General features: G+C 35.4%; 1 protein-coding gene across 4 annotated transcripts in view; it reads left to right on the top strand.

Moving 5' to 3' along the window:
• The window catches only part of CTNNA3 (catenin alpha 3), a 1,445,036-nt gene that overhangs the window by 1,274,244 nt on the left and 153,312 nt on the right, over positions 1 to 17,480 (top strand). For all 4 annotated transcript variants that reach the window (XM_019731774.3, XM_074339503.2, XM_074339504.2 and 1 more), the window contains one exon: positions 1,280 to 1,372. In XM_019731774.3, coding sequence (XP_019587333.3) covers positions 1,280 to 1,372 — 93 coding nt within the window. The remainder of the gene's footprint in view (positions 1 to 1,279; positions 1,373 to 17,480) is intronic.

The raw sequence follows: 17,480 nt of genomic DNA, 5'->3' as shown, positions 1-17,480 counted from the left end.
GAATAAAAACCTTAAACTAGGAAGAACAACATAAAACAAACCAATTTAACTTTGAAATACAGAAGATAGAATCACAGTAAACGTGCATTTAGAACAGACATTTGTGTGACTGTTGACTTGTTTTGCTCATAGCCAACTATCTTTTTGGCTATCACTGATAATTTTGCTTCTTCATTCAACAGCATGCATGGGCTAGGTTGTGATGATATGGCAGTAAGCAGGGCAGACCTAGTCCTTACCTCACAGAGGAGGCACTTCAACACACAATGATACAATAAAGTGTGACTAACATTATGATAGTGAAAACAGAGGGCAACGGGGAAATCCTTGGCAGGAACTCAACTCAGTCCAGGGGATTACTGAGTTAGAAACCAAGAGATATTTAAGCTGAAACTGAAGAGAAGGAATGGAAGTAGGTTAACTATTTAGAATAGACACTGGAGTTCATGTTAAATTATTAAGTTCCAAGAAAATTTAATTTTTTACTAAGTTTGATAACGTTTTGATATTATATGACTTTAATGATAATTATTCTGTTCACCAATAAACACATTGGTTTGTGGTAACCATATACTGGTTAGCCATATTGCTGCTCACCGAGGTGAAAAACTTCCTTCTGATAATTTTTGCTTCCTTTTTCTTTCAAAATTTATCAGGATATAATTTGTATACCATAAATGTCAATATTTTAAAGTATAAAATTCATTGTTTTACAGTATACTTACAAGATTGTGTGACCATCACCACCATCTAATCCAGAACATTGTTATCATCCCAAAGAGAAACCACACGCTCATTAGCAGTCACTCCCCCTACTCCACTCCTTTCTTTAGGAAACGCTAATCAAATTTCTGTTTCTATAGATTTGCCTATTCTAGGCATTTCATGTAAATGGAATCACACAATATATAGTCTTTTGTGATTAACTTCTTTCACTTAGCATGATATTTTCAAGGTTCACCCATGTTACAGCGTGTATCAGTACTTCATTCCTTTTAATGGCCGAATGTCCCATTGTATGAATTTACTACATTTTATTTATCCGTTCATCAGCAGATACATGTTTGAGTTTTTTCCACTTTTTAGATATTATGACTGGTGCTGCTATGAATTTTTGTTTACAGGTTTTTGTGGGAACATGCATTTTCATTTCTTTTGGTATATTAGGAGTGAAGTGCTGAGTCATATTGCTCTCTGTGCTTCCTTTTTGAGGTACTGACAGACTGTATTCCATTTTGCATACTTGACAGCAATGCTTTGCTTTTTTCTTTTTTAATAGACCCCAGAGGAACTGGAGGATGTTTCTGACCTGGAAGAGGATCATGAGGTCCGCAGTCACACCAGCGTTCAGACTGAAGGAAAAACTGACCGGGTATGTCACTTCCCTGGGGGAGAGTTGTGTACTGTGTTCTCTCTTGGTCAATCCAGGCAGCCTCTCATAGGCGGGACTCCTGGATCTGGTGCTGGTTTTGCAAAGCACAGGGAGAAGAGCCTCCAAATGAAGGGGTAGCAGCATGAGGGGAATTATTTCTTCTACCTGGAGAGCTCACAGGAAGACCATTTCTCAGATTCAGTGAATCACCTCACACCACTTTTGATTTTTATAGTAGTCAGGGGAATGTCAACGTGAAATGCCTACACATTTAGAGTAGAAAAGAGTAACCTAGAAGTTGTAAATGACTCTCAAGTTCTAGGGGGATTTTTTCCCCCCGAGGCAATACGCCTCTATTGTTCTTTCTTTTTGCAATGCTCTTTTTTGCCCCTAACCTCAACACACTCACAAACATTATCTCTCTCTCTCTCTCTCCAAAGATGTTAATCAATTTTTGTTACTATGAGATACTTTATTCACTTTACCAGTGTGTAGGAATCTGTGAAAGTTTATTTTCCTAGACATTGAGAGCTTGTAACTGCAGACCGAACTACAAAGCTTAGGTTTGAAATCACAGTTCCCTGAAATGTCCCAGGCTGACAGCCTCACCACCATCTAGTGACAAAATAGGTACCTGACCACCAAATCTGCTCGGAGCAGTACAGTGGCTAAGACTGTATGGGAACACACCTGAACCAGCCACCCCCTTGCTGTGCTACTTGGGAATCTTACTCTACCTCAGTTTTCTTATTTGTATAGTGAGAATACTAATATGACTTTTTATATAAGGATTATTGTGGGAACTAACTAAGCTAACTAATAGAACACCTACTAGAACAGTACCTAGCTCATAGTAATAAGTTCTCAATAATCAATTATTATTGTAGTAGTAGCAATAGTATAATTATCATTATTATTATTTAATTAGTTAAATTCAGTGATATAAAATTTGGAGACAGATGGAAAAAGATAAATTTAAGAACATCACATGTTTTCAAATCTTCAGAACTGGCATATATCAGTCACAACACTTTTGTCATATTAGAAATGTTGCTTTTCTTGAGTTTCGATTTTTGCAGATTATTTTGGTTAGTCCTTTAGAAGTCAGTTCCTGTGGGGAACTGTCTAGAGGAACGCATCATCTAGAGACAATTTCCTTCAAATCTAGTTTGACTCCTTGGTAAGAGATCAAATTTTGCAAATGGCAATGGGATTGGAAATACATTTTGCTAATGGTAAACTTTGCTCATGCATTGAGTGAAGTGTGTGAGTGAGTGATTTGCTTAGGTTGCTGCTGAGCCCCTACAAGTAGGTTTAGGTCTTACAAAATAATTGATAGGAGGAAATTTTTTAAAAAATAAAGGCAACTTTTAGGATGACGGGATTAGGATAAACATGCCTTGGTTCTCTTCTAGTTTGTTACATGTAGACAATGAAGCCTTGCTTAAGACCCTTCAAACTTAGAAAGTTTACATTTCTTCTTCTGAAGAATGAGGAGAATAATATCATACATGCTCACAGCACCGCTGGTAACTTCAAAGAAGAAAATACATATGAGAGTGTTTTATAAATGTTAAAATTATATGCTAAGAAGATAAGCTTCTTATTACTACTGTTTTTATTTGTATTTTTGTTCTTGGATGGGATTACAAGCCATCTACTTAGCCAGCTGACCATTGTAGGGCATTAAGTTGGTGATCTCCATGGTCCTGGATCTTAAGAATCTTTCATAGAAGCCACTGCTTCTAACCTTGTGGAAATCCCCCTGAAACTGCTCTAAATCCTACATTTGTGTTCTACTGTGAATAATTCCCTGATGATCCAGTTTATTTGAAATGCCCTTGGGTGACAGCCTCACCACTGTCTAGTGACAAGATAGATCCCTGGCCATCAGATTTACTGGGGGCAGCATTATATTCAACCCGGCCCCTGTCTGCTTTCATAAATCTCCCCTGCATTCATTCCAAATAGCTTGACTTATATTCACCTCTTGCCTTGAGGCTTTCCTGCAGTTGCTATGTGAAATCCCTCAGGAAGCTGCGCAGATATTTTAATACATACACAGCCTTGTGTGAGGCACTGAAACCCCACAGAGCAACCCTTCACAAATACTCTGCCATTCTTTGGATGGACCCTTTTGAAGCGCATTTTCCACAGGTTCTCAGAATTTCCTGGCGGATAAAGCCCCAGTGCCTACAGCATTGACCAGCTTGATAAGATATCTCGGATAGGCCTCCTTTCTTTCTCGATTTATTCTTCTCAGGTTCCCACTTCTGTTCCCTAAGATCTGTTCCCAAAATAAACTATCTTCCATTGTGAGACTCTGATTTTTGGGAAAAACAACAAAAGGTAGTCACAATATATATTATTATTTATTTAATTCTCACATTAACTCTGTTTTATAGATATTAGTATCCCAGTTTTACCAATAAGATTACTGAGGCTCATGTTTATATAACTTTCCTAGTAAGTGGATTATGTCTGCAGACTTAGAACATTGGTGGTTACCATATGTGAGTTCACTTAGGTCATAGAGTTAGTACAAGAAATCCTTTTCTAAAAAGCAAACAGATAACTATCATCACAACAAATCTGGTATATCCTTTATGGAATAAAAGAGAGCAGAATAAAGGATGCTACAGTGGTCTAAGAAAGAGAGGAAGGATACAAATTTAAATTTAAAGATTAATTATTGTAAGGTATAGACAATTTAACTCCAGTAACATCCTCTTGAATGTCTATCTTCTGATTTTATCACAATAGATTCCACTCTCATACCTGAAGTTTATGAGATGGCTGGTCAAGTAGGACAGCTCAAATATATGCCCCATCAAAATCACCTGACCAGAACCAAGAGCACGTTGAGATAGGTTTTGTGATCTCACCCAGGCATCTTATATCCCCAATAGTTTGATATTTCTTATAATTACATCTTCGTGCTTAAAATATAGTCATATGTTTAGTCTCATAGATATTTGAGACTTTATGTCTGTATTCTATGCAGCATTCTTGAAATCTGTATTCATTGGACCGAGTGTACCTTTTGACACATTTCCCAGGTACAGTCAATTTGAAAGATACTATAAGGTTTTGAAGTGGAATCTGTTGCAAATTCTTTGAACACACATGTCATGATCTATGAGGAATTCCTGGTCATTGCATAAGACAAGCGTTTGGGTTCCTTTTTGTTTGCTGCTACTGCTAAGGCTCTTTGGTTTTTATATTATGCAGACTCTGCTATATCGAACATGTACTAGAACCAATTTCAGGAACTATTTAGTAATAGAGTGACAGTTATTTATTATCATTTTACTTTCTGCATTTCACTCCCAGTAGCTTTGGCTCAACATCATCTGTTACTGCTGTCATCAGTGGAAAATGCCACTGGGCATCGTAAAGGTCTATAACCAACAAATAATGATTTAGAGTCCACGGTCAATGAGAGTGAAATACGAAAAGACCAATAGTGCATGCCTTATGAAGTGGCAGAGGAACAGCAGTAGAAATTACTGATTGTCTTAATTATCAAACATGAGTACTCACTGGACCAATGCTGCAGTTATATCCAGTGATCAGGCATTCCACAGTGATACAATACAGGAGTGTGAGTTTGCTATAGGCTCAAAGAAAATTCTTCCTTGTTTATTATGTTCATGCTCTTAGCAAGTATAAGGTAGCTATCATTTATCTGAAAACTTGAATTTGAAAGAGACATGAAAATAAATGCCTATTTAAATAATCAAATTCCTATACTTACTGATAATTTTTTTTGGTAAGTCTTAAAAGCTTCCTAAAAGATTATACTAAACATGTGATAAACCATATTTTCTACTTAAACAGGGAAAATCCAGTTATCATTTAACACCTTATAGTTTACAAAATATTTCTAAATTGGTGTCTTATTTGACCCAAGTCCTGGAGTTTGTTTTTTTAATTTTTTTTGTCTGTTTTTGTTTATATTTTACTCATTAGGGAATTAGACTCAAAAAAAAAAAAAATTCAATCATTTATATAAGCCATGTAGAATGAGACCAAGTCCCAGGACTTCTGGCACCAGCCAGACTTTTTGTAGTACAGCACACTTGTAAGCTTGGGCAGAATCTCACGATCCCTTAAGATTTCATTGCCTTACTCTTTTGCTACAGCCAGTATTGTGGAGTTAATATTATAATTCCTGTTAGAAAAATGAGTCATAAAACTGAAGACCATAAACCTTAGCATCTGATCTGTTTAAGCCTCACACATTTCTAAATATCCTAATACTACAATCTTCCATCAATAACAAAATTGGTTTGTTGATTGTCATTTGAAAACTCAGTAGTAGTGCCCAGACTTTGACAGTTTCCCTGGTAGATCAAGTGGAGTAGCAGTCGAGCTACTTGGTGTAGCAGAGGACTTTATAGGACAATAATACGAGGTCTCCAAGCAAAACCCAGAAGACACAGGCAGTTACTCTTCAGTCAGTCTTTTATCACATTGACCTCTGTGATAGTTCATTACAGGAAGCATTCTAATTTCTAGAAAATTTTTCGTGTTTCATTGTCTGCAATAGAGGCAGCAGTAGCAATAGAGACTCAGGAAATTGCTCAAGTGTCAGCAGGGTGGCAGTAAACATATATGCCATAAGCCTAACTGGGGGACACCTATTATGGATTTAGAAAGACTTTTAATAAAATGAATTGAAAGAGAGTTTTGTGAATGAAATAGGTGAGAAAGTGACTCATCTTTTCTAGCATTGCTGTGTAAAGCAGAACTTAAGAGTAGGGACTTAGCAATCACATAGACATTGGTTCAAATGTAGGTTCCACCAATTACTGTCCAAATGACCCTGGGGAAGTTAGTTTATATTTTTAACTTTCAGTTTTCCCATCTGTAAAATTGTGATAATAACAATGGTTACTATTTTATAGTGTTTGAAGATTAAACTTGATATGTGAAAATTTTAGTTCAGTTTTTGGTACACAGATATACTCAATACATTCTGATTTTTATAAAGATGAATTTCATGATAAGTATAGACTTGTGTGTGCTAGCATTGTGCTTTGACTTCCTTTTTAGGTAGCTCAAGGCACTTTATAAATACAAACCTCTTAGTCTTCTGATATGAGATTACTTTGGTTGTCTGGTTTCACGGTGTCAAACGTTTTTGACATGCTGGACATTCTATTAGCAAAAGCCTTTTGAAGTTGTTTTTTCCTAAAGTGAGTTATCAGGAACTGCTTTAAGAGGTTAAAAGGATGATGGCTTTAATGTGATTCTTAATGATACTGGCACTTTTATGTATACATAGAGTTACATAAATAATGTAGAACTGAAATAGTGATCACAGAAAGCAAGTCTTGAGAGTGGGATAAAGCATAAAATTTGAACCATAATTTTCAAGTTTTTATTTTCTTTATTATTAGAAGCCTAGCTCTGCACTGGGAGTTTTTCTTCCTTTTGGAACTTCAGTAGCTTGGGGACCCATTGGTTCCCATCTGTCTCAGAGTCCTCAGTTACCTTCATCAAGTTATACAGGGCTTAATTTCCTAATTTTATGATACATGTTCATAAAATAAAAAATATAATTCTGTTATTTATAGGACACATGTTTGTTGGGGACAGTTTTGCAAGTCACTTAAAATCTTTTTTTTTCTACAACCCTCTCCATGAATGACATATGTTCCAATAATTCTTCCCTCTGCCTATATAGCTTAAAAGCTAATAAGCCCTAAAAACTAAATGAAATATTTTGTTCCATCTCACATAATTTAAAGTTTGCTCATAGTATCTTGCAGATGAGGAATGAAAAAGGGACCTCATCTTAGTACTAAGCAAGGCCAGATTTGTATTTGTAGGTACTTGAAGCTGTGGTCTCTAATTGCTGAAATTCAGTTTACTGAATTACAACATTGAAAAACAAAGCACTTAGACATTTATTATTTCAACTGTAGTTATATAATATTTCAGCATGATGATGTTATGTCACCTTTTAAATAATGCATTATTCATCACATTTACCAATCATCGAAAACTAAAGGAACATGCAGTCTTTATTTGTATGATAACTAACATTTGTTATATCTTTAGTATTATATTCACTTAAGAGCAAATAGTTTGTAAACCTACTCTGCCTTAAAGAATATCTTTGAGGCCATTGAATATATATAAGCTATATATATAGAAGTACATTAGGACAGAAATAGGAACAGTTGCCTAGGTTACTGAACACAACCTCAAAATGTCAACAGCAGCCAATGAATTTGAGCATATCAAATCTTAAAATACTGGCGATGATTCTTCGTGATAAAAAAATACAAGAGCCATGCGCACTCTAACTTCATGTTGGTAATGGGGGAACTTTCTCTTGCTGTGTTTCAGCACGCAGTCTGCTGAATATTCTCCATCATGAAAATATAAAACATGCCATGGAAGGGTGGTTTATTTTAAAAACTGGAAGCATTTTAATAGGCCCTATTTATTATCAGAATACACTCTCAATAACTCAAATTTATCCTGAATTAACCTATGGAATAGAGAGAGACATGACCTCATTACCTTCTTTATGATGTAATTTGGTTTAGGTTACTGTGAAAAACACAGCTCAGGTAAACCTGGATGAAATTACATTACTCAACTGCACTACACTAGGCAGTGCATTCTTTCATCATTGGTTTCTGTAATTTCGGTTGCGTGTTTAGCAATAACTCTGTTTTCCTATTTTTCTGGATGTTCATTCTCTGTGCTCCATCATTTTCTCTTTCTCTAACCACTACTTAAACGTTAGCGTTCACTATGGAGTCCTGGTCTGACCTCTATAGTCCTTTAATTCTCGCCACTTTTCCTGTATAGTCTCATGCAGGCCTAAGACTTCAATTATCATACAGGCAAGTCCTGTCTCCTGAGCTCTTGCTACATCTATTGACAGGCCTGTAAGTTTCCTCTCCCCAGAAGCCTGTGGCACTCACTGTTTCAAAGCCTGAATGCATCATTTTATGCCCAAAAATCTGTATTCCTTCTGGCACTTTTATACATTCGGTTACCGTCTTAACCCAGGAATAATTTTTGAGTGCTTCTGGCAATTAATCATATATGTTCTGTTTTACTGTCTTCTAAATATTTTCTGAATTTATCTATTTTTTTACCACCTCACTATCACTACTGTCAAAAATTTCCCTGGAAAAGTTAAACAGAAAAAAAAACAAAAAACAAAACAAAACAAAAAAAACTTGAAAAAACTTTAATTCAAGGCTATTAATAAATTTTAAGAATAATAATTAATTCATAATTTACAGGGGAGAGCAACCATAACTCAATCTGAGTTCAACTCTGCTAAAACAAAGGGCTGAAGATTTTTCAGACATGAGGTGAAGGGGATCGTAGGCCATTCTGTGTTTGCTAATTGTCTTTACCCAAAGGAAAAGTAAACTTTGTCTCTATGACAAGAGATAGTTTTACAACTTTGCCTTCTAAAGGTAGGCCCTTATTCTCCCACAGGGACTGGGAGGTAGGCCTCTATCTTCTTTGATGATTGCATTTCAAAGAGATGGCTCCCTGGTCCTTGAGAAAGATAGTGCTGCGTTGTAAAACTGGTAAGAAGTATTTAAACATATTTATATGTCAAAAGGGCAAAGAAAGAATTTCCAATTATACGTTATGCAAAGTACACACTTCAAGAAGAGGGAGAACAAGGGCCTAGAATCAGGAAGAAGACTGTCTAAAGTTTAGTCAAGCTGAGGGGAAATAGAGAGCTTGAAATTTGTTGACTGAGCATGTATGATGATGGGTGAGTCAACTGAATTTGCTAAAGAATTAAATATTGAGTATAAGAGAGAGAAAGGAGTCGAGGACAAATCAAGGTTTTTACTTGAGAACTGAGAATGTGGATTTGCAATTTACATTGACATGCGGGAGACTGAATTAGCAGATAGGAAATGGTGGAAGATCAGATGTGTCTAGTCTAAAAAGTTTGTTGGACAATCAAATGATCAAAGGAAGATGTCAAATAGGCAGATTTGAAATGTACAAACTAGACTGGAAGTCGTCTTCCATGCAAATAACTTTATATTACAATTTTGCAACCTTCTAAACTTGCAGTGAAGTGTTATGTATTATGTGGTGACCATATTCATTCTCAAAGAAATTGCTATCTTTGTTTCTAGTTTCCTTCTACATCAGACATCGTCCTCCCCAACTCTCTTTTCTGACACACTTGCTCATTTGAATATCACCTTTTTTGCAAGGCCACCACTGACCACCCTGTTTAAAACTGCAACCGCATTCCTAACCCCCATATAAACCTCTTCCCCTCTCTTTATTTTCCTCTATTGAACTTTTTTCACTATCTGACATACTATATGTTTACTTGACTATTTAGTCCATCTTCTAGATAGTAAATTTAATAAAGGCAATTATTTTAATCTTTTTTCCCTATTATATATTCTCCATATTTAAAACAGTGCTAGGCACATAGTATATATGCTATAAATATTTATTGAATGAATAAATGAAAAAATGATGTTGACCATAAATGTGCTTTGGGAAAAGGAATATGTGCAGAAAATTTAGGGAGAGAGGAGTTGTTTCAGGTAGAGAATTTTTATCCAACCAATATATAATTTGTCTACAAAATAAATAGGATAATTCTTATTTTTCAAAAATAGTGTCCTAGTAAATAATTGTCCATGTGATAGAAAAAAAGATTTGGAAAAAATTCTGAGGCTAAGTTGTTTAAACGATCATTTGCCTTTTTAAGTTTAGAAATTTTTGTGATAGACATCTGACTACCAAGTGCTGCCCATTTGCCCACTCTCTGAATTGTTGTCATTGAAAAAGTCCTGTTTTCTTTTGTTTGTTTGTTTGTATGTTTTTTAATTTTATTAAATTTATTGGGGTGACAATTGTTAGTAAAATTACATAGATTTCAGGTGTAAAATTCTGTATTACATCATCTATAAATCCCATTGTGTGTTCACCACCCAGAGTCAGTTCTCCTTCCATCACCATATATTCGATCCCCCTTACCCTCATCTCCCACTCCCCACCCCCGACCCCCCTTACCCTCTGGCAACCACCAAACCATTGTCTGTGTCTATGAGTTTCTGTTTCTCATTTGTTTGTCTTGTTCTTTTGTTGCTTTTGGTTTATATACCACATATCAGTGAAATCACATGGTTCTCTGCTTTTTCTGTCTGACTTATTTCGCTCAGCATTACACTCTCAAGATCCATCCATGTTGTCACAAATGTTCCTATATCATCTTTTCTTACCGCCGAATAGTATTCCATTGTGTATATATACCACAACTTCTTCATCCATTCATCTATCGAAGGACATTTTGGTTGTTTCCATGTCTTGGCCACCGTAAACAAAGCTGCAATGAACATTGGAGCACACATGTCTTTATCTCTAAATGTTTTCAGATTTTTTGGGTAGATACCCAGGAGAGGGATTGCTGGGTCATATGGCAATTCTATTCGTAATTTTTTGAGGAACCTCCACACTGCCTTCCATAACGGCTGCACCAGTCTGCATTCCCACCAACAGTGTATGAGGGTTCCTTTCTCTCCACAGCCTCTCCAACATTTGTTACTATTTGTCTTGTTGATGATCGACATTCTGACTGGGGTGAGGTGATATCTCATTGTGGTTTTGATTTGCATTTCTCCGATGATTAGTGATGTTGAGCATTTTTTCATAAGTCTATTTGCCATTTGTATGTCCTCTTTGGAGAAATGTCTCTTCAAGTCCTCTGCCCATTTTTCAATTGGGTTGTTTGTTTTTTTGTTGTTGAGTTGCATGAGTTCCTTGTATATTCTGGATACTAGCCCCTTATTGGAGGCACTGTTTGCAAAAATCTTCTCCCATTCAGTTGGTGGCCTCTTTATTTTGTCGATGGTTTCTTTTACTGTGCAGAAGCTTTTAAGTTTCATATAGTCCCATTCATTTATTTTAGCTTTTACTTCCATTGCCTTTGGAGTCAAATTCATAAAATGCTCTTTGAACCCAAGGTCCATAAGTTTAGTACCTATGTTTTCTTCTATGCAGTTTATTGTGTCAGGTCTTATGCTTAAGTCTTTGATCCATTTTGAATTAACTTTGGTACATGGTGACAAATAGCAGTCCAGTTTCATTCTTTTGCACGTGGCTATCCAATTCTCCCAGCACCATTTATTAAAGAGGCTGTCTTTGCTCCATTGTATGTTTTTAGCTTCTTTGTCAAAAATTATCTGTCCATATTTATGTGGTTTTATTTCTGGGTTCTCAATTCTATTCCATTGGTCTATGTGTCTGTTTTTCTGCCAATACCATGCTGTTTTGATTATTGTGGCCCTGTAGTACAAGCCAAAGTCAGGAAGTGTGATACCTCCATTATAGTTCTTTTTTCTTAAGATTGCTTTGGCTATTCGGGGTCTTTTGTGGTCCTGTTTTCTTTTTTTAATGTTGAAAATAATAATATATATAAATCAAATAATCTTGAATTATTAATCACTAGTGAAATATGAAATATGTGCTTACTTCTTTCTCTATTAAAGGCAATGTATATCAAGTAATGGTAAAGGTAGTAAAAAAAAAAAAGGAGGTAAAAAAAAAAAATCTTGTTTTAAATAATACTCTGATAGTCTAAAAATGGCCTTGATACACTGAAAGTACCACAATCTAAATCTAGGCTTTTTACATGCATATTTTTAATCAGTGAGTGATTATTAACCATCGTTTACTTTTTAGGAATGTGAACTTGTATTTCCTATAATGAGTTGTACAGGTTGTAACATTATATATCTCTAAGGCTTAGTCAAAATCCCACGTAAATATGAATAGACATAGAACAAAGACTTGCCTCAATGTGGAGTCATCAGCTCTATAAAATCATGTACTTGTAGGAAACAAACCTTTTTAAAAATGTCAAGCAGACATGTGTTCTCCTTTCTGATTCTAAGATAATGTAAAGCAAAAGTACACCATTTTTGGAGCCAGGCTCCCAAGTTTAAATCATAACTCTGCCACTTAGAGCTGTTCACATTCAGTGAATTATTTAATTTCTCTATGTCTCAATTTGCTTATTTATAAAATAGACTTACAATAAAGGGTTATTGTGAAGCTTGTGGGTTACTATTTGTAAGAAGCAGCACATAGTTCAGGGGTCAAACTTAAGTGACTGTCATCATGCTGATCATTACCACGAGTACCACTGTTACTGTCATCATCACAGCATTTGTTGAATTTATTCACACTTATGTGAATCTGCTAATTTTGTAAGTTGGCAGCAATTCATTCTCCTGATCAGCCCTCTTCACATGTTTCAGAACAATTTGTGGAAAAGCCAGTCTGACTGACCAACGTAAATAAATTTCCTCCTATGGCCAAAGCCCTTTGCAAGGGGTCCAATCATGAGTGTCTAGTTAATTTGTGGATGGGTGGCCATTGAGTCAGGTACCTGCCCTGGTCTTTTATCAAGCATCAGATGAAGGTAAAGAGAACTCTATCTTGTTTCCGTGGGTAGAAGAGTATAGGTGAAGGAATACCAGATTATAAGGGGATATTGGGTGTGTTGGATGTTAAGATAGGCACACAAAATAGAATATCACAGAAAACCATGGCCAGACAGTTGCGAGGGAAAGTTTAGAGTTATCTGCATCCAAGCAATGTTCAGGAAACACTTGCTTGTATATTTTGTGGTGCTGGTCACTTGGATCTTGCAATCTTAGACATAACAATTGGAATATGTACAGTGAATATGTAGTTAGCAGGATAGAAATGTGAAAACATCACCACCTGGCTGCTAAAATATTCACCTTTCACACTAATGAAGGCAAATGTATTTCTAAGCAGGGAATTTGAGTAGATTTTAGAAGTCAGCGACTTTAGAATATATAGCAATTCTTTGTCCAGGCTGTGTAGATATGATGAGACTAAAAATATCCCTCATCAATCCAGGGATTTTTATGTATAGTGTAAGTTATGTATTTCCCAAAGCAACAATTTGGAAGGTTTTGAGCGCTCTGCTCTCCAGCCATCAGCTGTCCATGTTTGAAATTAAAAGTGACAGAGCTACTTTAGTCTTCTCTTTTCTCCTCTCTCTTAGGCTTAACTAGAGATAAGAGGTCCAAACCTTTCTACAAGCAAAATCCTGGTTGCAGGGGAGAGTAAAGAACCTAGATAGTGAGAAAGTGTTTTATAGTTTCAATTGACCTGAAGCTTAGAACTTTTAAAGATAGAAAAATCCTCCAAAATTAGCAGTAAGGTATATTTACTTTTTTTTTTTTTTTTCTGTGTGTGTTTTTTTTATTTTTATTTTATTAAATTTATTGGGGTGACAATTGTTAGTAAAATTACATAGATTTCAGGTGTACAATTCTGTATTACATCATCTATAAATCCCATTGTGTGTTCATCACCCAGAGTCAGTTCTCCTTCCATCACCATATATTCGATCCCCCTTACCCTCATCTCCCACCCCCCACCCCCCGCCCCCCTTACCCTCTGGCAACCACTAAACTATTGTCTGTGTCTATGAGTTTCTGTTTCTCATTTGTTTGTCAGACAGAAAAAGCAGAGAACCATGTGATTTCACTGATATGTGGTATATAAACCAAAAACAACAAAAGAACAAGACAAATATATTTACTTTTTTATTGGCTTTCTGATGGGACTTTGAAGTTTTACATAGTACTAAAGTTGAATTTAATAATGTCATTTTTTAAATTTCCTCCAATAGCCTGTTGTACTAAAATTGCATGTCTATTCCTCTTTCATAGATATGTGCCTTTGCATAAGCACGTCTTTTTCTCTAGTATATTAAATTGAGAAGAAATTGTTTTCTTGAAGTTAGACAAATATGACTTTTAGGCTACCAGGAGCATAGAGTTGGTATTTGAAATTAACTTTTAGGGAAGTTGGAATTAGCACAGCCTTCCATGGAGGAGTCGATATGACAAAGAAATTGTTCCTGGTTTAAAAATATTTCCCAAATTTATTTTCAAAGTCTGCCTTTTATCTGTAAAATATATGGGAATGCCCTAGCATACCACAGTTATCTATTCTCATATGAAGATGATAATAATAGCAACCAAAAATAATGATTATGTACTTAATGCTTAATATGTTTCAGATACTTTACATTTATTAAATATTATGCAAAACCACCTTTCAGGTAGCTATTACTATCTCTACTTCAAAAATACAGACAAAGAGACACAGAGAGATTATGTAAGTACCTGTGTGAAGTGACAGACCTGACATTGACCCAGGGGGGCCCGCTGCAAGTCCTGCCATGCTCCCGCTCTTCCTACTGCACAACACGCCCACCCTTCCCGCAGTCTGGACTTTGGATGCAACCATTTGAATAAAACCTGTTCGTGTACTCCTGGTGAAAAGTGGTAAATTTATGGGAGACGAGAACAGATATGAAATGTTGGCCTCAAAATCTAATTCAAAATGGCAGGAATCTACATTTTGAAATTGAGCTATATAGAAGCAGAATCCAAGCTGTTATATACCTGCTGGCCACACAATTTGCTTGCCATTGTCTAGCCATGAGTATAGCATGAGATTAGTGTAATTCTGTGAAGCGATGAAGTTAGGATTGCTACCGTATTACTTACATTTCCCAAAAGTATGTAAATGATGTTTTGGAGATAAAGGATTTTATTTCAAAGCATGGTTTGTGAAAATACGCAGAACCCCCTTGGTTCAGTTTGCTTTTATTTTTATTAGAGGCACCAAGAGGGAAACAAACGAGCCCTGGCTGTACAGTGACCCTCTCTGGGGTGAATCTTGGCTCCTTTTATTAGTGACTATATGTAATCGTGCAGATAGTCTTGTTGATTTATTATTTCTCTGAGATTCTGATTCTTCACATGTCAATTCAGATAATACCTCCCTTGAAGTATTGTAATTAGAAAGATTATATTAAAAGGATCTACTGCAGTGATAGAAACATATTAAGCACCTAACACATGGTTAGTTTTATTAAAATATGGTGTTTATAAAAATGCAGTAATGTTTAATCATAAGACACTTGTATATTATGCAGTGAATTAAGCATGAGCCCTTTAAGTCAAGGTGAACCAGAGTAGGTTTTTTTTTAAAAAAATCTTTATGCTTTAATTTGCAGGGAAGGAATAGAAAAACAGGCATAAGGAAAGGGAATGAAAGAAAGGAAGGAAAGAAGGGAAGAAAGAGGAGAGGGAGGAAGGAAAACAGAATTATCTTGGGATCGGGAGAGTCCTCTATTTACTAAGAGTAATAGTGTGCAATAAACTGAAGATTATGACTAACAATCTGTACTTGATTAAAAAAGAATAAATATAAGTATTTATTTTTGTGACCTACCTTGGAATGTAAAGGACTTTCTAACTATAATATCAAAGACAGAGAAACAATGGAAAAAGTAGGCAAACTTTACTCTCAAGAACACAAAATAAAAGAAACAAAACTAAGACAGACAAAACAATATCAAATCTGAAAACCTGTTAAAAGACAAACGTTAATTTGGGAAGTGTGTTTGTATATGAACCTATTATCATCAATTAGTAAGAAAAAAATGACTCCACCACCCCACTCCCCATCCCCCACCAGCAGAAAAATGAGCATAGCACCTGATCAGAATATTTACAATGAATACATGTACATTTATAATAACCATGTAAATAGTTGTTTCATCTCAGCAGAGATCAAAGGAATGCAAAGGAAAACAGCAATGAAATATTATCTTCTGATCATATTTGCAAAATTAAAAAAGATACCCATTGTCAGAAAGATTTTCTTTGGTAAATGCACACTTATATACTTTTTCTGGGAATATAAATTAAGGTAAACTTTCTGAAGGGATATTGAAAATTATGCATTGAAAGGCTTTAAAAAGTATTTTCTTTTTGACTTCTAGAATTTTCCTCCAGATATATTTCAAATGATGCAAAAATATATCTATCACAACCTACTCAATACACAAATATGTGCACACTGACTATCAAAAAATATGTATACCTACCTATCTACATATATACATACATGCAGAAATGGAAAGTAACTGATAACCATTGAAGACTTGTAAATAGATGACACTGGATCTATATAATGGAATAAGAGGGATTTAAAATTATGCTGAAGCTGTATTTTTACCAGCATTGAAATACTTTACATTAAGATATTGAAAAATAAGAACAGAAAAGTATATATGTTATGATCCCATTTTGTAATAAAATTTATAGAAATAGCTACATATATATGTAGTATTCAAGAACAAACACTGAAATACCACTTTCAAAATCTTTGGTGTATAAAACAGTATTTTATAAATAATCAAGCAATATGTATGAAAGTACTAAGACAAAAATAAGTCCATCTTACGATTTATAGTTTATACATAATTTCATATGTCCCTATTATCAAAAAAACTTAAGGAAAAAATAACCCCCTATAGTTTTACTAACTAGAGAAAGCCATGGTTATAAATTCATTCCATTTTCCCAATCTTTAAGAAGTTACATTAATAGAAAGCATATACACTTTTAATAAATATTTAATTAAGCACACATTTTAAAGCCTGGTATAAGAAGAGATTTCTGTGTTCTGTCTTTTGATGGAGGCTACTGATTCTCGACTCAAACTGGTGAAATATTTTCTTATTTCCAAATAATACAGAGCACTGATCACCTCCCATGGGTTGAAGTTCAGATACAAACTAATAAGTAAAGAGGATAGATGACAAAATGATAGAACTGCAGTTTTGAGACCAATTTTTCAGTCTGGTCCAAACTGGTATAATAGAATTTCACCACTTCAGTTCTGTTGCTAAATTATTGTAAGAATGAATGAAAGCAAAGCACAAGTTAAAGGACAGGCAAGCCCAGATATCACTGGCTCCAACATCTTACCAGCACATTGAGATCAGTAGGAGCCAGTGTTCACTGACCATTGGCCAAAACAGTAGTGGAAGTCAGGACTTCGCAACAATTGTACTATTGACATTTGGGTCTGATAATTCTTAGTTATGGGGAGCTGTCCTGTGCACTGTACAATGTTTAGCAGTATCTCTGGCCTCTGCCCAGTGGGTGAGGGAGTACCCTCACCCTAGTTGTGACAACCAAAACATCCCAAGAGGTTGCCAGATGTCATTGAGGTGGAA

This window comes from Rhinolophus sinicus, chromosome 15 (assembly GCF_057876585.1).
Source record: "Rhinolophus sinicus isolate RSI-liver-muscle chromosome 15, RSI-T2T, whole genome shotgun sequence".
Taxonomy (NCBI): Eukaryota; Metazoa; Chordata; class Mammalia; order Chiroptera; family Rhinolophidae; genus Rhinolophus; species Rhinolophus sinicus.
The sequence above is the reverse complement of the archived record's forward strand: the minus strand, read 5'-3'. Positions and strand labels throughout refer to the sequence as shown.